Raw genomic sequence first — 22,075 nt, forward strand, 5'->3', positions numbered from 1 at the left:
TGTTGTGCCTGGGTAGTTGTTTTGGGATCTCTTCCAGTGGTTTGTCAGTATCTCCTTGTGGTTCAAGGAAGGAAACTTTGTTAACCTTAGCATTGACCTTCAGAATATGTTTGTAACAGTGCTGCTTGTGTGGCATTAAGCTATGTAGTGATCAAAAGAAAAAAACAGACCTTTGCACATTTTTGCACTATATGGTGGGTGTATGAGGAGATTCACATTTCCTGCACAGCTAAGTCCTTGTAAAGTTACCTTGTTCTTTCTGCATTTGACATCTAGCAAGGTCTCTGTTTGGAAGGAAAGATCTAAGCTTAAAAATGAAGTGGCCAGAAGTTATGGTAAAAGCAGATAGCTTAGCTGGTTTTAAGAAAGATTTGTACAAATTCCTGGAGGAAAAGTCCATAGTCTGTTATTAAGACATGAGGAAGTGTCTGCTTGCCCTGGATCGGTAGCATGGAATGTTGCTACTCTTTGGGTTTTGACCAGGTACTAGTGACCTGGATTGGTTACCATGAGAATGGGCTATTGGGCATGATGGATCACTGGTCTGACCCAGTTAGGCTATTCTTATGTTATGTTCTCATCTGTAGGGGCCTTTCTTTTCACTTCTTATTTTAATGTATTTTTTTTCTAGGAACATATCAGTGTTTTTTATAATGGGAACAAAAATGGAAGAGAATTAATGTGTGTGGAATGGGGGGGGGGGGGGTAACTAATTTCTTCAGCTAAATAATTCAATCCACCTCAACCAGACATAGGAGAACTCGCGCACCATTCACACACCCTCCAACCAAAAACATCAAAAGAAAAAAAACTGTTCGACAACCTCCTAGCCATTCGAGCTGCAACACTCGACCCCCAACTCTATAACCTATTGCCCTCGCCCACAGACTACAAAACCTTCAAAAAAGAAATAAAAACCCTTCTATTCAAAAAACACATAAAACCCAACTAACACAATCAGAACTGTCCCAAGCATCACCTGCAACTACTCCATACATACTTCTCATGTCATGACAATTCAGACATAATTTATGTTATGTTTGTTATATTATGTTTGGAATAATGGTTACATATATGTGGTTCAATAAAAGAAAACTTTCACTGCCTGTTTTTATTCTGACTATTTATTCCGTTTCATGGTTATTACAAAAAATATTTTTTTACATGGAGGTGTGTGTAAAAAAATGATGGGCCCCCGGGTGCCACATACCCAAGTACCGCCACTGATTCCTTGATGTAATATACTCCACACTTATCAGTTCCTCCTGATTCAGATTTAACCTTCCTAATCCCAGGACTAGGGAAATATAAATGAGATAACTGGTTGCTTAGTGCTGTGACCTTTATCTCTGCCAGTGTCTGCTTCTACTTTATTTCTTGATCTGGGTTGAGGCACAGGTTCATGCTGACTTGGAAATTATATTATTTTTTCCTGCCTAACCCTAGGAACAGGTTTCTTTAGGCTCAGGCACAAGGTCTTCCCTTTGGCAAGAGGTATTTAATGTTTTATTTACCTGAAAACTTTATTTTCTGGGGGCTTAGTTCATCCATTCCCAACTATTCTAGTTTAAATCCCTCTTCAGTACATTAACCAACCTGCTGAGGAAGACACCTCATCCCTTTTCTGACAGATGGACACTATTTCTGCTCAGTTACCCTTGGAATATCATCCCATGGTCCAGAAAGCTGAACCATTCTTGATGGCATGACACCATCTGTACAGCCAAATATTCATCTTCAAAATGTGAATTTCTCTGCTTTAGTCTTTACCTTCAAGGGATAACACACCTGTGCACTTATCGACTTTACCTTCTCACACAGAGTCATGAAATCATTTTTTATATGTTTGGTGTGAAACCTAGCAGTATTATTTTTGCCAACATGGATTAGCCAAAAAAAATCAAAAATTCAACATAATCAACAATCCCACCAGTGAAGCCTTTAGGAAAGTACGTTGATTCTACTCAATTAAACTTTCTATTATGATAATATATTTTATAGTGATCAGGATCTTCAGATAGCTGTTAGAGTATATTTCTCAGATGCAGCCCAATTCTTCATTGATCCATATATATTTTTAGCAAAATTTTTCATGTTGCTTCATCCTAATTCTTATATAAAGATAATAAATATTGAGAACTTATCTTCAATGTATACACATTTCAGCAACACCCTCTTGACATGAATTCATGTTTCATCCACTTCATCAGGGTCAAAATGCAACACAAAATGGCGTTTCAACAGAAAACAGCATTTCTTCTGTCTGGTTCACCACTACCATCACCTTGGTGAAGGTCCGCGGAGCCATGGTAAGACTGAAGGGCAGAGCCATGAACTGAAAATGCTTTTCCAGGACATGAAAGCAAAGAAAATGCCTGTGATCCACAAATATGGGAATGTATAGATATGCCTAAGTCAGATCCAAAGCTGCCAGAACTCCCCTGGCTGTACTGAGGCAATGACCAACCGTATAATTTCCATATGAAAATGAGGCACTTTGAGAGCCACATTGACGTACTTGAGGTCCAGGATTGGCCTCCAATCCTCAGAGCCTTTCTTGGGCATGACAAAGTATATGGAGTATCTGCCAGAGCCTGAGTCTATGTCTGGTTCAATCACCTGAATATCAAGCAATTTATTTTAGGATCACCTGTACATGAACGGTTCCTTCTGGTCAGCCTGCTGGGGAGTCCATGAACCAGGCAGAGAAGGGACAGGCGAACTCCAACTTGTAGCCGTCCCTGATAACCTCTAGCACCCATTGGTCTGTTGTGATAACCCCCCATACCTCCAGGAAATCCCACAGCCTACCTCAAATCTTGCATGGAGGAGCTGGATACCTGATGTCAATGGAATATCTTGGGTTGTCTACCTGGACGAGAGGTGGAGCCCTGGGACTTTCTATTTCTGGTGAACCTCTGCAGTGAGCTCTGAAAGAATCTCTGGGACGAGGATCCAGAGGAAAACAGGCGTGACTGGTATGAGCCTCAAAAGGATCCACAGGTTTGCCATTTCACAGCCCAAGGCCTGCTGTCTGGAAGTGATTTCAGACAGTAGTCTTGGACACTAGCCATGAGATCATCCAATCCCTGGCCAAATAGAATATTGACAGTGAAATAAAACCTGCTGAGAGTGGTTCTGGACATGGGGGCCCTAGCCTAATGTCTGATCCACAAAATCCGGTGGGCAGACATAGATTAAGCCAAGACCTTGCCTACTACCCAAAGCAGGTCATACATTGCATCAGCCACATAGTCCAATCCCACCAGCAACAACTGGGACGATGGCTCTGCAGTCACTCCTCCAGGGTCATACAACTTAGAATGGCATGTTCAAGCAACAAAGGAGGCTGCCACAAAAGCCTTAATCTCCAGAGTCAAGGCCTCAAACTGTCTTTTGAGCAATTATGCTGATCCTTGAGCACCATGCCTTCCTCGCTAGGCAGGGATGTGTGATTTGTCACCTGAGCCACCAATAGCTTGGACATTGCTTTTATCACGTTAAGGGAGCCCTTAGGGCTCTCTCAGTGTTCAGAAATCAGAACTTTCATATCCAGATGCTACAGAAAGGCAGTAGGCTGAAACAAGATCCCGCTAAGCAGAACACATTGAATAGTAATTCTTTGGCTTTCAAATTTTCTCAATTATGGAATGAACTCCCTTTAACTTTGAGAAGCCCTAGTTCTTTTCAATTCTTTCGCAAATCTTTAAAAACTTTCTTATTTGCTAAACATTTTGAAAATTAATTCTTTGCAATTTGCTGCTGTTTCTTTTAATACTCCTTTTTCCTAATTACTGTTAACCGAGTCGAGCTTCCTTTGGTTGATGACCTGGTACATAAAGCTAAGTTTTAGTTTAGTTTAGTAGGTTGAGGGAGATTGATTTTGAGCTCCTTCAGAGACTCAATAAGAAAGTCCGTCAAGAAAAGCCTGTGAACAGAGAGGTCCTCACCCTGGTCCACAGCAGCACTTACTCCCTGATCTACCTCAATCAGGACCTCATCGTCCTTGACTGAGGCTTCATTCTGGGCAAGCAGAAAAGTGTCCAGATCATCATCCTCAGTGACCCCCATCTGACCAACTGTTGGAGTCCTGAAGAAACACAGGCCTCCTTAGAGAAACAACTGTGGGACCATGGAAAGGCTGTGTGGCCAATCACTCTCCAGCTGACCCAGAAGACACACTCATGCTGCAGACATAGGCTTGCCAGAGCAAGTTCACAAAGTCAAGCATAAAGGGCATGGAACCCCCTTCAAGAGGAAGATTAGAGCACTTTCTTTTCAATTTGACCGCCATCAGCGCCCTTACTAGGTACTGGCTCTGCACTCAGGGTTCCAAGAGGGTGAAATCATCCTCCAACTGTCCCAACAACCTTTTAGCAGAGAATGAGATGGTCAGAGGCTGAACCCAAGGTTCCTGCCTCCCCATCCTGCGCAGCGGACACACGGCGCAAGGGCACTCTTCTGCTGCCCAATCAGAGCAAACTTCACATTAATTCATATTGGAGTCTAAAGACTCCTTCCCTGGTGGTAAAAATTAAAAATTAGGCTTTTCAAGGAAGTTTGAGAGGTAGTTAGTGGAAATGGAAGACAATGAAGAAAGAGTTTAAAAGCTACATGATGGCTATTGAATTTATCAAATTATGAATTAAGGAAAAAAACTTACAATTACAAAAAAATTTAAAAAATATTTAGAATGAATGCTAAAAATATTCAATAAAAGGTGGACCGATGGAGATAGAAACAATAAGAAGAAATGTGTGCCTGATTGTATTCTGAAGGTCCATACAATAAAAATAAGGATACCAAACTAAAAGATTTACCCTATAGTTTGGATGAATGGATTCAGCAGTACAATTTTATACTGGTACTCATAGTATGTAACTGAGAGTGATTGTACCATTAAATAGTGGCTCTAATTCTCAAGCAGAATTTTGTCTAAAGACACTTTCCAGTGCAATAGGGATGGTATGCTGAACCAAGGGTCTTCCATCTACTCCTGTATGCCCGTTGCAGGAGATACTGATCACTGTTTTCAGCATCTACTTCTTCTCTCTGCTCTCTGCTGCCCCCAGTAAGTTATTTCTTCTGCAAGTGAGCCTTCAGAAGCAAATTTGATCTGCTTGGGTTTCTTTTTTGTTTTTTGTGATTTTTGGGTGGGACTTTGCATTGTAGTACAGCTCCGGTGACTTCCTAGCCTGTGTGAGAGAAGCAAACTTTGGTCTTCAGCTGACAGGTAGATCCTGCAGGGACCTGCTCAGCCAGCCTACTTGAACTGTGGAGCTTGGGGTTTCCCCCTTACTATTTGCTCACTTCTTGACTTGATCAGAAGTGCTAGCACAGAATGTATGGACACCAATTGTGTTTCTTCAGAGTGCACACAGTATTGACTGCATTTTTCTTACAATTTACAAATTACAATTACAAAATTTTTTTTTTAAATATTTAGAATGAATGCTAGAAATATTCAATAAAAGGTGGACCGATGGAGATAGAAATAATCAGAAGAAATGTGTGCCTGATTGTATTCTGAAAGTCCATACAATAAAAATAAGGATACCAAACTAAAAGATTTACCCTATAGTTTGAATGAATGGATTCAGCAGTAAAATTTTAGACAAAACTGACATCTGTTAGATCTCTATAAATCTAATCATGTCCAAGCTGTCCACAGAGAGCTCCCGCATCTCTCTGCCAGGAAATAGGAATGAGAACTTCTTTATGTATCTTCAGAATAAGCTCAGTGATTACATGGTATCACTAGTAACTGAGAAGCAAAGCTAGTGCTGGGTAGACTTCTATGGTCTGTACCCTGATTGTGGCTGGACAGATAGGCCAATGCTGGGCAAACTCTTATGGTCTGTGTCCTACATATGACAAGACAGATCAGGATAAGCTGGAGTTAGATTTGACGGCAATTCCAGCAGTGGGGCCCCAAAAATAGCATGGACAAATCAAGTATGTTTCTGTAGTATCATATCCAACTTTATGAATTTATCTTGTTAGGCAGACTGGATGGATAATATGTGTCTTTATCTGCTGTCATGTACTATATAGAATATCCTTTAAATACAAGTTCAGCATGTCTATAGGGGCAAATATAGAGATTTGTGGAAAATTAATTAAGCAAAAATTAAACTTCTCAGTCTGATTTTCTAATAAACACCTGTAAGGTGTTTTTGTTTTATTTTTTTGCCTCTTATCAAGGCCACATTGCAAGCCTGCAACTCTATCCAGTCTCAACCTATGGCTCTCTAATTGTCCCCCTTGAATCTGGGATCATATGCATCAAAAGCTGTCAGCTACAAAATTTTCTAAATCATAGATAGCATCCCTCAAAAGTGATAACTGGAGGTCTCGCTAACCTCTCATTATAAGCTACAGCTGAGTCTAGTTCCTACCTGTCTTCTCCCATAGCTAGACGCCAAGATATAACATTTCCCGACACAGTTCTCATTTCTCCTTCTGAGGTTGCAGCCTTGCTGAAACATCTTCTGGAACTGCTGGTGACTAGAGCCAAGGTACTCTTATTTGCTTCCACTGACAGTACGCCAGGATTTAGTAAAGCATTGATACTGCAAAGGTAATCTGCTACACCACCAAGACTGCTCAGACCAGAAATGGATTCTTTCAACACTGGATCTAAAAGCATCAGAAGTGTACTAAAATAAGGCAAACGATGGATTCAAGCTCTGATAGGTAAGTATGCATCTTCCCCTTCCTCTTATCCATGGTGAAAGTCGGGGCTCTTTAAATATTGCCAGCTCTTCCCAGCATAGACAAAACAGATGCTATCTCACACCTGCGAAATTGGTCTTCCTGTGGTCCTGCTATCCAGTCTTAAGGGAAAGATAGAGCAGGTGAAGGCCTTGATCTGAGGACTTAGGGAAAACACTGCACCAAACATCTGCTTAGTGCACTCATAGCAATCAATATAGTGCCTCTTTTCAGCTCTCTGGCATACTGATGGACTCCTGTAGCATTTGAATAGCTCACTTCTACTAGGACTTCAGTGTCCATTTGAGCATGCATTATGCGGATTTGAGCTATGGAAATTACATGAATAGCTGAAAATATTTTAAGATATATTTTGTTACTTGTCTTTTTCAAATTCAATCACAAATCAAATGGTTTTATAAGTATTTCCATGTAACTTCATTGAGTGTCCCCTAGTCTTTGTAATTTTTGATGGAGTGAAAAATTCATCCACTTGTACTTATTCTACTCCACTCAGGTTTTGTAAACTTCAATCATATCTCCCCTCAACCGTCTCTTTTCCAAGCTGAAGAGCCCTAACCTTTTTAGTCTTTCTTCATACGAGAGGAGTTCCATCCCCTTTATCATCTTGGTCGCTATTCTTTGAATTTTTTCTAGTGCTACTATATCTTTCTTGTGATAAAGAGACCAGAATTAAACACAATACTCAAGGTGAGGTCGCAACACAGAGTGATACAGAGGCATTATAACATTCTTAGTTTTGTTAAACATCCCTTTTTTAATAATTCCTAGCATCTTGTTTACTTTTTTGGCCGCCATTACATATTGGGTGGAAGGTTTCATCGCATTGTCTACAATGACACCCAGACCTTTTTCTTGGGCACTAACCCCCAAGGTGGACCCTAGGATCTGGTAACTGTGATTTGGGTTATTCTTCCCAATGTGCATCACTTTGCATTTGTCCACATTAGATTTCATCTGCCACTTGGATGCCCAGTCTTCCTGGGTCTGCCTGCAATTTTTCACAATCAGCTTGCATTTTAACAACTTTGAACTGTTTAGTGTCATCTGCAAATTTAATCACCTCATTCGTCGTTCCAGGGCCATCAATACCTCCTTTTTCCTACTAACATAATAATATTGTAAATAATAGGATTGCCCAGTTTGTTTAAGTTTGCCACTGTAAATTTACCTGTGATATAATAGCTCAAAAACCCCTATTGTAGTTTTGTAAAAGGGACGGGGTGGTAAAGTTGCACTGCAGCATGCAGAGCTGTGCACTGATGTCTGCTGTAGGAGCTCAAGGCCAGAAACTTATAGCCAGATCTGAGGCTGGCACTGGGGACCTGCACTAGTGATCAGTACAGGGTCTAGGAAGCCTTTCTTCCTCCTCCCACCAATCCACTAACCAACCAATAATTTTAAAAACATATCTCTGGTGTCTAGTGGCACCCTTCCTCCCCCCCCCCCCCCCCCCAGTTCTGGTACCTTTTATGGCAGGAGCCATGCCCATTGGCTTCTGCCTCCAGGACAGTCCTTGGGAAAATTGTGGCCCTTGCCCACACACACACATACAACTTCACTTCCCGTTGTCATGGGATATCTGGTAATCTTAAATCAAGGGGGAAGTAAGAAGCACAAGAGACTAAAAAAATAATGGGAGTGGAGCAAGCAAAGAGTTATTAAACTCTCTGTCTCCAAATAAAAACATCAAATTATGCCTGTACAGAAGGAAAAAATTTTTTAATTGCAGAAAGAGAGTAAGAAGGGGGAAAGAGGACAGGAAGAAGAGAAGAGAAGAAGAAAACAAAATTAGGGGAAGTGAAAGAATTGGAGAAAGAGAGATTATTATGCAGAGAGAGACTGGTGAGGACTGGTTATGGGGGGGAGTGTGGTCTAAGGATTGACTAAAGGGAGAGCTAGAGATATGGACTGGTTATGGGGGGTGAGGGGGAAGAAGGAATGACAGGAACCTAGCTTTTGATTTGGCTATATGAGTCTTCCCGATGTCCACATTATCTGCCCTGCTCTTGGACGAGGGGAAATTTCTGTTCAGTCCATGAATTCAGCACCCCCAATCATTTTCAAAAATTAGCTGCTATGGATAGGGGAAGAGGAGTAAGAGGTGAGATGGATGGAGGTAGGGGAAGGAAAAGAAGGAATGGGGAGAGAATGTTTTATAATAAATACTATTTTGATTTCAAATCTCTTGCAAGTTTCAGCTATTAAACACTTTAATACTAACTACAGTAGCTTCTTCTCATTTGAACAACCTTTACACAAAATACAAAATGCTCCAATAAGCATGTTTTATGATAGTGCTTGTGAATTACCTCTATATAGGAAAGAACATGACATTTTGATATTTTTGAATGTTCTTCTAATTTTACTTTTTTAAATCTTACATGCCACAAATACAGCCCAAATAGTTTCTACACATGGTGTACAATAAATACTATGTTATAAATAATTCTTATAAGAAACGGTTAAAAAGAGACCAATGTGTGTTACTGAACTGGATTCTCTACTAAATAGCATAAAAACACCTGTCAACAGGAACGTGTCACTGCAGTCAAAAACTAGATGTCAATTAAGAAGCACTGGGGTTTGTTTTTTTTTAAAAGAGGAATACAAAAAAACTGATTCATACAAAAATAGTTGTTTTCAGAATGGAAAGGGATCTTTTGAGTCTGTACTGACTTAATTATGAAGACAGAACTAAAAGGCCATCTCTCCAGTCAACACAACAATGTTCTAACACTTGCTCTCCCTGCAGTGTAAATCAAAGAGAAAATCTTCACATGAGGATTCCGACTTGTGTGTTAGCTGAATGAGCACTGAATAGCATTCTTATTTGTTGCAAGCACAGAATGGAATTTGGCAGCAGTTGATTTACCCCCAACATGTAAAGTATTCTTCAAAGACCACAGGTGCAACTCTGTCAGGCAGAAAGACATCTGATGGCAGAAGGAAATGCAGTTCTGTCAAAAGAAAGAAACCACATGTGCAAATTAATTACCTTCTATTACAAGTAAAACTGAAAGTTTCAAAAAACTGTAGTAAAGTGCCTGTCACTGATCATTTAAAAATATAATACTGAAGAAAACAAAATAAAACACACACACACAACCTTCAAAGATTACTTACAAAGCTATAATGGCAGCCGAAAAGAATCACTGTTAAACATTAAGATGGAAGAAATATCAGTCAACTGATGGTAAGTGAGGATACTTATTTTCAAATCCTGTTTATGTGCAAAATAAGTTAGAGTAAATTTATAAGGAACAAAAACACTGCTAATGCTCAAATAAAATAAAAATGTATAACATTGCCGTGCAAAATAATTATAGATTCAAATGCACAATGCCAAACTATTTTGAAATTGTGTTTGCTACTGTCATTTTAGTAGAGACTGTGAAGGACTCAGTTTGCTTTTTCTAAAAAGATCCACCGAACCAAGAGACTGGAGGAATTGCCCTACTTGGTGAGTTACATAAAATCTCTCCTCTTCTGAACAGGCTTTGATGACCTCTTAGCAAAAAGCTCCTGCAACTATGACAATAACCTTGGAAAATGTTTGAGGAACATTGCCCAGTTCAAATGGCATGTCCTGAAACTGATCATGATGTCCTACAATTGCAAACTGCAAATACTTTTCATGGTGTGCCCAGATTGGAATATGAAGATATGCGTCTTTGAGATCCAAGGAGTTTAGAAACTCCCCTTGGGAGAGTGCAGTGTCTCCATCCTGAAGTTTGTCACTTAAAGGGTAATTTATCTGCCTGATATCTAACATAGGACAAAAACTTCCCTCTTCTATGCACCACAAAATAAATGGAATACTTGGATCCTGACCTAGACAAATCATCCTTCCCAGTGGCTCCATTGGGTCCCAAGGGTCACTTGCTTCAAGATTTTTGTTCCATGTTAGATATGATTGACTCTTGGCGGCTCCTACACTCCAAGGTGCGGGATTACACGCATCTTTCCCATGCCCAAGGATCATGATCTCATCTCGACTATATCCTTCTGTCTTCTTCAATGTTTTCTCAGGTAACTGCGGCCAAAGTGGGTCCTGCGAGCTATGTCTGTTTGCGCCATTGGCGCTTTCCTGCCTATTTAAATCAAGATCCTGATTTCAAAAACTTTTTATCAGATCAATGAGAAGATTATGTGCTCAATAATTCTCAGCATCAAGATGACCCCTTTCTGTTCTGGGAGACTGCCAAGTCTGTTTTATGGTAACATATACTTGCGTATTCTTGTACTCAATTTCGAAGACTCAACAAAGCGATTATTACCTTGGAGTGGGCCTTGCAGGCAGTGGCATACCTAGGGTATGTGGCACCCGGGGCCCATCATTTTTTGACACCCCCCCCCCCCATGTAAAAAAATATTTTTTGTAATGACCATGAAACGGAATAAATGGTCAGAATAGAAACAGGCAGTGAAAATTTTCTTATATTCCAAACATAACATAAATTATGTCTGAATTGTCATGACATCAGAAGTACATATGGAGTAGTTGCAGGTGATGCTTGGGACAGTTCTGATTGTGTTAGTTCGGTTTTATGTGTTTTTTGAATAGAAGGGTTTTTATTTCTTTTTGAAGGTTTTGCAGTCTGTGGTCGATGTCAATTGGTTGTAGAGTTGGGGGTCGAGTGTTGCAGCTCGAATGGCTAGGAGGTTGTCGAACAGTTTTTTTCTTTTGAAGTTTTTGGTTGGAGGGTGTGTGAATGGTGCGTGAGTTCTCCTATGTCTGTTTGAAGTGGATTGAATTATTTAGCTGAAGAAATTAGTTACCCCCTCATCCCACACACATTAATTCTCTTCCATTTTTGTTCCCATTATAAAAAACACTGATAAGTTCCCAGAAAAAAAATACATTAAAATAAGAAGTGAAAACAAAGGCCCCTACAGATGAGAACATAACATAAGAATAGCCTAACTGGGTCAGACCAATGGTCCATCATGCCCAGTAGCCCATTCTCATGGTAGCCAATCCAGGACACTAATACCTGGTCAAAACTCAAAGAGTAGCAACATTCCATGCTACCGATCCAGGGCAAGCAGACACTTCCCCCATGTCTTAATAACAGATTATGGACTTTTCCTCCAGGAATTTGTCCAAATCTTTCTTAAAACCAGCTACACTATCTGCTTTTACCATAACTTCTGGCCACTTCATTTTTAAGTTTAGATCTTTCCTTTCAAACAGAGACCTTGCTAGATGTCACAAGGGAACTTCACATGGACTTAGCTGTGCAGGAAATGTGAATCTCCTCATACACCCACCATATAGTGCAAAAATGTGCAAAGGTCTGTTTTTTTTCTTTCGATCACTACATAGCCTAATGCCACACAAGCAGCGCTGTTACAAACATATTCTGTAGGTCAATGCTAAGGATAACAAAGTTTCCTTCCTTGGACCAGAAGGAGATAAACCACTGGAAGAGATCCCAAAACAACACCCAAAGACCCACTTACTGTGTGAACCAGTTGAGTGGAGTGGACTAACTGGGGGGTGGAAATGGGCCCGGAGTTTGCTCAGCAGAATTTCCCAGACCACCTCTTCCTCTCAACACATTGACACGCTGCCACCATCACCACTAGGAACACCTCACTGGGTAGGCCAGCTATGCTATAAACTTTATAAAACACATTATTATATTTTCTTATAAAGCACATATTTTAACTGAACTCTCTGACATCCTCAGCCTTTCCATTCACAAAAATAGAAGGAAGAAAAGTTCCCATTTCCTGCTGTCTCATGTCCCCGGCCTATACAATATTTTTTTTCTGCAGACCCTTCAAAAGTCTGACCAAATCCTCGTTTCACTTGCATTATAAAGTACTGAGGATGCCATCTCTCCCCAATCCCAGGTCCTAAAGTCTAAGACAGTAGCGCAAACTAATGCTGCCAGATACAGGAAAAAAATTTTTGATTCGATTCAGCCCTATTGAATTGGTTTTTCAATTCGATTTTCCTGCCCAGTTGGGTGATTTTTTTCAAAACTCCTGGTGGGTTTTATAGCTTTTTCACCCCCTTTGGCTTCTCCTAACCACACTGGCGCTGTGGTGTAAATAAAATAAAGAAACAAAAAGGACTTTTCCTCTCTCTGTTAAATCCTAGCTCACGTTTGCAGTCCAACACCAGCTCTGTCAGGATACACATTTCAAATCTGACATATTATAATCACAAAACAGAAAATAAAATTAATTTTTCTACCTTTTGTTGTCTGGTTATATTTCAAATCTTGTTGGTCCAAAGCTCTGGTTTTCTTCTGATAACTTGCTTGCTAGGGTCTCCTTCTTTCTGCATGCTAACCATCCATCTGCCAACTCTGTCCTCCCTTTCCATTTCCCTTCCCTTCCCAGGAAATCTGGTATCTTTCCTTTTTTTCATCTCCCTCCACAGATCCACCATTTCTTAAATACCCTTTCATCCGGCATCTCTCCCTCCTTCCCCACCACCCCAGAGTCCACCATCTCTCCCTTTCTTTTCCTAATTACCCTCCTATCCAATATCTCTATCCCTCCTCCACACCATCCCTTGTGTCCAATTTCTCTCCCTTTCTGTTCCTTCCCTCCCTAAATCCCATGGTCCATCATCTCTCTCCCTCTCCTCTATTTTCAGACCCATTATTTCTTCCCCCCCCCAAAGTTTGGCATATGCACGTCTTTTTGTACACCCCCTTCCCTCCGTGTACTTCTAAATCATGGTCCCCCCCCAAAGGCCTGTCCCCCCTTAAAGGTCTGCCTGTCCCACCTTGAAGGCCTGAACCCCCCTTGAAGGCCTGTCCCATCCCCTTGTAGGCCTGTCCCCCCCTTGAAGGCCTGCCTGCCTGTCCCCCCCTTGAAGGTCTGCACCCCCCGAAGGCCTGCACCCCCCGAAGGCCTGTCCCCCACTTGAAGGCCTGTCCCACCCCCTTGTAGCTTCTCCCCCCCCTTGAAGGCCTGCCTGCCTGCCTTTCCCCCCCCCTTGAAGGCCTGTCCCCCCTTGAAGGCCTGCACCCCCTTGAAGGCTTGCACCCTCCCCCGAAGGCCTGCACTCCCTTGAAGGTCTGCACCCCCCCCGAAGGCCTGTCCCCCCCCTTGAAGGCCTGTCCCACCCCCTTGTAGGCCTGTCCCCCCTTGAAGGCCTGCCTGCCTGCCTTTCCCCCCCTTGAAGGCCTGTCTCCCCCTTGAAGGTCTGCACCCCCCCAAAGGCCTACACCCCCCCCGAAGGCCTGCACCCCCCCTGAAGGCCTGCCTGCACCCCTTGAAGGTCTGCACCCCCCCCCACGAAGGCCAGTCCCCCCTTGAAGGCCTGCCTGCCTGCCTGTCACCCCCTCCCCCTTGAAAACCTGCCTGCCTGCCCGCCCGCCCCACCCTGAAGGCCTGATGCCCCGACCCACCCCGAAGGACCGCTCGCCCCCCTGGCCTCCCCGCACCACCTATGAAGCAGCCACAGCAGGATCGCGAAGTCAGCGTCTGCGATCCCTGCGCTGCTTCCTGAGCCACGGTCCCGCCCCTCCTCCGACGTCAAAGGAGGGGCGGGATCGCGTCGCAGGAAGCAGCGCCTAAGCAGCGCAGGGATCGCTGACGCTGACTTCGCGATCCTGCTGCGGGCTGCTTCACAGGTGGTGCAGGAAGGTCAGTGGGGCGAGCGGTCCTTCGGGGGTGGGTGGGGGGGGACTGAACGGCAAGGCCGGGAGCACCCCCTTAGGGCTGGCACCCGGGGCGCACTGCCCCCTCCCTTGGTACGCCACTGCTTGCAGGTAGCCAAGCGGGCATATGTGGTGTGCCTGTCTTTGGCCACACGGGAACATTATCTGGCTTCTCAGGCAGCACTTAACTCATTGATTCACTCATGAAACCAAAAATGGTTCTCCTATCGCAAGTATCATCTTCAGCGTTATGGCAATAAGCCTGGCAAGTTGCTAGCCAAATTAACTGACACTCGTGAAGGCAAGAATCCTATTTTGGCCATGTGTTCTCCGGGGGTGCGATGGTCTCCTGAACAGAAGACATAGCTCGCGTTTTGGATGATCACTTCGCTTCCCAGTTGGTGACACTCCCTCATCTCCAGCTGCTTTAGTGACTGACTACTTAGCTTCTTCAGGGATGCCGCGTCTGCAGGAGTCTGACATCAGTCATTTGAATATGCCCTTACAGGCGGTGGAGTTGAAAAAGGCAATAAAATCCACTGAAACTGGCACTGCTTCTGGTCCGGATGGGTTCTCAGGGGAATTTTACTGCTTGCTAGAACCTCACATATGTGGTCCGTTGAAAGCATATTATACAATGGCTGTTCAAAAGGGTGCCTTTCCGCGTTTTGCCAATGAAGCTTCAATAGCTCTGCTACTAAAACTGGCAAACCAGCTGATCTCCTTGATTCTTATAATATAGACCAATCTCATTGATCAATGTCGTATCTTAAGCTTTTATCTCATATTCTTGCAGATAGACTTCTTCTTCACATCCCTACTTTAATCCATGAGGATCAAGTGGGCTTTGTCCTGGGGAGGCAATCTGTATAAAATGTGCACAAGATTTTGTTGGCCCTTGCCTATTCTCAATATATCAATGTTCCGGCATTATTTGTGAGCCTTGATGCGGCCAAGGCATTTGATAATGTCTTTTGGTCTTTTTTATTTCACATGTTAGATTATTTGAGCATCTCTGGGTTCTACCGTGCCACCATTTGCTCACTTTATGCTAATCCTATGGCCTGTCTCCTGGTTTTGGGACCCTCTCTGACTTTCCCAATCCGACATGGTACTCATCAGGGTTGTCCCCTTTCTCCCTTGCTCTTCATTCTCACATTGGAACCTTTACTTGGTACTCTTAGGCAGTTTGAAGAGGTCAGTGGGATACTTATAGTGGGTCAGGAACTCAAAACTTTGGCTTTTGCAGATGATTTGTTGCTCATTCTTACGAACCCGGCTCACTCTCTTACTGTAGTCCTGGACCTTATAGCTGAATATGGATTTTATTCGGGTCTAACTATTAATTAAGACAAATCAGTTGCTTTGCCTTCACATCCTTCCGTATGCCAACGGTGGGTGGGCACTTTTCCCTTACAGTGGGCCACTTCTTCATTTAAATATTTAGTTATGATTATTCCATATGATCTTTCCATCCTATATTCTCTTAAAGTGGATCCATTACTATTCTCATTGTCCACTAAATTACGTTTGTGGCACGCCTATCCTATTTCTCTTATGGGCAGAGTTGGTCTTCTTAACATGATTGTGATTCCATCCTGGCTTTATGTTTTCCAAGTTCTTCCTTTATATTTACGACGTCTGGATGAGAACAAAATTATTCATTTAATTCAACAATTTCTTTGGAAGGGCCGTCGCACCCAGCTCTCATAGTCACAAGCAGTGAGACCCTACTACAAAGGGGGTTTAGGCTTGTTGAATCTTCATTACTTAACTACTGGATGTGGCATGCTACACATTAATGATTTTTTTCGAGGTACCACTGATTTCGCTAACACACCTCTGGAACTTGCCTGTTTTCAGAGGGTACATTTCAGTGCATATTTACATTCTGTTCCTTCCTTTCAACTATCTAATTTGATGCTTTGCATTCTTTGTTTGCCTTTACGTAGGGTCTGGCAGTGGGTGTGTCGGCTTTAACAGTTGCTTTCTGCCTGGCATAGAGGACTCGCGGTTTGCTCGATGGTAGGCCAGGGTTTTGAAATTTTTATTTCATCTGGTGAAGAAGGATGGCACAATGAAGTCCTTTAAGCAACTTCGCCATGACAATAATCTTGCCAGCACTGATGGGTTTGCATATTTACAGATCCAACATTAAGTGGCTTCCTTGAAGAAAGAAAATTTGAGCTCTGGAAGGCAGGAATTGCCTATACTTTTGGTTCCCAGATGAAAGTGTCCCTCAAATTTCACCATCGTTATTTGAAGGATGAGACTCCCTTGCCTGACCATGCTAAGTTGCGGACCTCTTGGTCCCATGATCTTCAAATGTTATTACCTGATGATATTATACTAAATGCTATGACTAAGTTACCCTCTTTGAGGAAATATATGTACTTCTGGGAATTGCACTACAAGTTGATATTTTGTCTTTATGTGTCTCCTAGAAGGGCATATATTTCTAAGTTTAGACCCACAGCAGATTGTGCTAAATATGGACACTCTGATGCTACCTTGGGCCACATGTTTTGGACTTGTTCTGCCGTCCAGAGTTACTGGGCTGGAATCTTCACCTTTATTGGAAATATTTACCTTGAGCCACATGTTTTGGACTTGTTCTGCCATCCAGAGTTACTGGACTGGAATCTTCACCTTTATTGGAAATATTTGGAAGATGACTATTCGACACTCTCCTTCAATTCATTTCGGTACTATTCCTTCACATCATCCCAGTGAGCCAGGAACAATTCCTTTCTTAAATGGTCCATTTTGATTACTTTAAAATGTATTTTGCTCAAACAGCTTAAGGTGCATGTCCCATCTATGTCTCTGTGGAGGACTCAGATGATTATCCTGCTGACTTAGGAGCATCTGGACATCTCAGCCCTTTCTACTGTGCGGGGATCACATTTTCAAGCGACCTGAGAGCCTTTCTAGAACATGATGACTTAATTGGCCCGGAGTCATATCTTGAATTGTTGACTCTGTTGTACTTACTTTTATGTTTTTCTTGCTTTTCCAGTATATTAGTTCATACGTTCCTTGAAGTAGGGGACTCTGGAAGAGGGGGAGGTTTGTGTCTGGGGGCATGTAAAAATTGTTCACTCTGAGCCCTGTTTCTTTGGCTGTATCTTCTGTACCTGTTATTCATTTTGGCTCAATAAAAATCATTTGATCATAAATGGAATATTTTCCAATACCATACTCCCTTTCCTGGAGTCTTGTTGTCTAAAGTCCTTTCAATGATGGGTTATAGGTCCATCCCTTGATGGATTAAATTGGGGGACACCTTTTGTGATTTGTCAATGAGTGAGTCCAGGTCGCTACCAATCAGTGGATGTTAGATGTAGTCAAATATGGTTACAAACTCACAGCTTAGACTACTGCAACTCACTATTCTCAGGCCTTCCACTTAGCCATCTTGCTCCCCTCTAATCTATCCAGAATTTGGCTGCATGACTTATATTCCGGGAGAACCACCATACTCACGTTACCCCTCTCCTAAAGTCACTTCATTGGCTTCCCATCCATTTCCAAATTCAAACTGCTCTTACTGACCTACAAATGTACTCACTCAACTGCCCCTCACTATCTCTCTTCGCTTATCTCCCCCTGTGTTCCCTCCCATGAGCCAGTTAAAAGCCCTCTTCAAGAGTGCTTTCGACTCCTAACTCCTCTCACCTTGGGTTCTGAATCCCCAACCCTATATGTCATGTCTGTATGTCCAAGTTAGATTGTTAGCTCTTCTGAGAAGGAACTATCTATAAATGTCAAAATGCTTTGCATACGCCTTTCAGTGCTATATAAGTGGTAAGTAGTAGTAGTAGTAGTAGCAGCAGCTTGTTTTATGATTTCTTCCTGTTATGTGTCAGCCAAAAAGGAGGCTGTTTTACTCTTCAAAAATTGTTGAATGTAGAGGTAGTAGTCCCTGCTTCTGATCCCTGCTCCTGTGCTTTCAATGATACTGAGAACATTGAAAATAACTAGACCACACAGCACAGTAGCATTTGAGCTCAGGTAATTTAGATTTAGCTGGCACAGTCCAATTAGGAAACTTAGATCTATCCTCAGGTAATCTGTGGAATTTAGAATCTCCTATATCTTTGACAACTTTTCTAAATACTCACCAAAGAGCAACTCAAGAGTGACATAATAGAGGTCTACAAAATATTGTGTGGAGTGGAAAGGATGATGTGAATTGCTTATTTACTCTTTCCAAAAATACTAGGTCTAGGGGGGGCATGTGAGTTCCCCAAGGATCCCCTCTATCCCCGACTCTCTTCAATCTCTATACAGCCTCCCTCAGCTCTCACCCGGACAAACAAGGCATAACCTCCTACAGCTATGCCGATGACATTACCATTCTCATACCCTTCGATCAACCTGAACTCTCCATGACGAACACAATATACCAAACACTAAAATCAATAGCAACCTGAATGAAAGATCACAAACTGAAATTGAACCCAGATAAAACGAAATTCATCCTCCTAGAAAACAACAAAATACCAACCATAACCAACATTGAAATCAACGCAATCAACTACCCCATACAAACCACCCTAAAACTGCTAGGAATAACTATCGACAGATGCTGCACCATGCAACCGCAAATCAATAAAACAATACAAAAGTCATTCTTAGTCATGAGAAACTTAAGACAAGTTCGTAAATTCTTCAAGAAAACTCAATTCCAGCTCATAGTTCAGTCCTTAATACTAGGCCTACTTGACTACTGTAATATCCTCTACCTCCCATGCCCTACAACCATAACAAAACAACTACAAACTATTCAAAACACAGCACTAAGATTCATCTACTCATTAAAGAAACATGATCACATTACAGAAGCATATCTCCAATCGCACTGGCTTCCGATCCCAGCAAGAATACAATTTAAATTCTACTGCCTACTATTTAAGACTTTATACGGAGACAGTCCAAACTACCTGAATAACCGCCTCATCCACAACACCGCAACCAGACATAGGAAAATTCACACCCCATTCTCATACCCCCCCAATTAAGGAGGTCAAACGGAAAAAAACTATATGATGGCCTCCTGGACACTCAAGCAGCCAAACTAGACAACCAAATCGCCAATCTACTGACGGCATCCCTCGACTACAAGACTTTTAGAAAAGAAATAAAGACCATACTCTTCAAGAAAACTCTGAAAAAAGAAATAATACCGCAAGTCTCAAACTCCACCTCTCACTAAAGCCAACTACCCCAAACAAATAACCTTACCCATTTCTCACTCTTTTTGAAAATGACCAATTTTTTTTTTTTTGTAAGTTCTTGTTGTAATACATCTTGGATAATTCTTTTGTAATCCGCCTTGAACTGCAAGGTAATGGCAGAATAGAAATCCCTAATATAATGTAATGTAATGTAATTAGTAGATTTAAAACAAGCCGGAGAAAATATTTCTTCACACAATGGGTAGTTAAACTCTGGAATTCATTGCTGGAGAATGTGGTGAAATCAGTTAACTTAGCAGGGTTTAAAAAAGGTTTGAATAATTTCCTAAAAGAGAAGACCAGAGGCAATTATTGAGATGGCTTGAGGAAATCTACTTATTATTCCTAGGATAAGCAGCATAAAATCTGTTTTACTACTTGGGATCTAGCCAGGTACTTGGGACCTGGGCTGGTCACTTGGAAACAGGATGTTGAGCTTGATGGTCCTTCAGCCTGTCCCAGTATGGCAATTCTTATGTTCTTAACTAACCCCCCCCCCCCCCCCCCCCCCCCCCCCCGAAAGGAAGTCAAGTAAGTTAGAAAATTCATTTTTCATGAAGAGGGTGGTTGATGCCTAGAATATTTCTATGAGGGCTTTGACGGGAACTCTAGCAATTTGGAACATGGGGACATGGTGAGCAGACTTTTATGGTCTCTATCCCACAGAGGAAGAGTAGTTCAGATAGACTGGAGTGAGCTTCAAACAGCTACTCCAGTAGTTGGAACCTAAGGTACTGAGCTTCAACATTAATTCCAATAGTTGGAACCTAAGGACAGTGCTGGGTGGACTTCTATGGTCTATGACCCAGTAATATCAAAGAAAGATTATTCAATTTAATCATAAATTTATAATGAATGTAACTAAATACCCTTGCTCCCCCCTACTCCACACTCTGTAAGACGCCCCAAACCCCAATCCTGGCTAAACTCTAAAATCCACTTACGCTCCTATGCCAGGTCTGCCAAACGACTCTGGCTCAATTCTCGTACTCATGCTGACTTCATTCATTTCAAATTCCACCTGACCTCTTTCCAATCCGCTCTCTCTCTTGACAAACAAGACTCTCTCTTGACAAACAAGACTACAACTGCCTGACTGACTCTCTTGGCTCCAACCCTTGCTGCCTCTTTGCCACATCGAACTCTTTACTCAAGGTCCCCCCACCTCCAACCCTTCTGTCACTTCCCCCCCCCCCACTTTCCCCCTCAGTGGCTGAGTACTTCTACAACATGTTTCACAAAATTAACCTTGAATTCTCAACCGAGTCACATCCTCCAGTCCAGTTTACCAATCCCCTTCAGCCCTTGCCACCTTATCTTCCTTTCTTGACTTTACTGAGCAGGAAACTGCACTGTTTCTTCCTTCTTCCAAATTCACCACTTGTTCATCTGATCCCATCCCCACCCATCTACTTATCACTATCTCTCCCTATTGTCATTCCCTCTATCTGCCATATCCTTAACCTATAACTCTCCACCGCAATTGTGCCTGATGCCTTCAAACATGCTATTGCTACACCACTCCTAAAAAACCCTCGCTGGACCCCACCTGCCCTTCCAACTATCATCCTGTCTCCCTCCTCCCCTTCTTAGACAACCTACTTAAACATGCTGTTCACCACCATTGCCTTGACTTTATTTTATCTCAAACTATCCTTGACCCACTTCAATCGGGCTTTCACCTCTTCATTCTACAAAAGCTGCCCTTACAAAAGTCTCCAATGACCTGCTCCTGGCCAAATCCAAAGAACTCTACTCCATCCTCATCCTTCTTGATCTATCCACAGCTTTGACACAGTAAATCAGCACCTACTCATCGATACGCTGTTCTAGCTTGGATTTCAGGGCTCTGTTATCTCATGTTTTTTTTCCCTATCTTTCCCATCACACCCATTCCACCTCCATCCTGCTGTCAGTTAGTGTACCTCAGAATTTTGTCCTGGGTCCACTTCTTTTTTCCATCTACACTTCTTCCCTTGGTGCTCTAATCTCCATTGGCTTTCAGTGTCACCTCTATGCTGATGACTCACAGATCTATCTCTCTACACTTGAAATCTCAACAGACATTCAATCCTGGGTTTCAACCTGCTTGTCTGACATTGCTGCCTGAATGTCCCGCTGTCATCTGAAATTGAATGTGGCAAAGACTGAGCTCCTTTTTTCCCACCTAAGCCTGTCTCTCCTCTTCCTCCAGTCTCTATTTCTGTGAACAACACCCTCATCCTCTTTGTCTTGTCAGCTTGCAACCTCAGGGTAATTTTTGACTCATCTTCTCTTCACATATCCAACAGCCTGCCAAAACCTGTCATTTCTTTCTCTACAATATCGTTAAAATCAGACCCTACCTTTCTGAGTGCAATGCTAAGACCCTCATCCATACCCTCATCACCTCTTGCATAGACTACTGCAACCTGCTTCTCATTGGCCATCTGCTAAACCATCTCTCTCCCCTTCAATCTGTTCAGAACTCTG

The 22,075-nt window shown here is 42.3% G+C and overlaps 1 protein-coding gene across 3 annotated transcripts in view; it reads right to left on the reverse strand.

Moving 5' to 3' along the window:
- WDPCP (WD repeat containing planar cell polarity effector) overlaps window positions 1–22,075 on the reverse strand; it is a 483,012-nt gene that overhangs the window by 366,942 nt on the left and 93,995 nt on the right. For all 3 annotated transcript variants that reach the window (XM_033938784.1, XM_033938782.1, XM_033938783.1), the window contains one exon: window positions 9,611–9,695. In XM_033938784.1, coding sequence (XP_033794675.1) covers window positions 9,611–9,695 — 85 coding nt within the window. The remainder of the gene's footprint in view (window positions 1–9,610; window positions 9,696–22,075) is intronic.

This window comes from Geotrypetes seraphini, chromosome 3 (assembly GCF_902459505.1).
Source record: "Geotrypetes seraphini chromosome 3, aGeoSer1.1, whole genome shotgun sequence".
Classification (NCBI taxonomy): domain Eukaryota; kingdom Metazoa; phylum Chordata; class Amphibia; order Gymnophiona; family Dermophiidae; genus Geotrypetes; species Geotrypetes seraphini.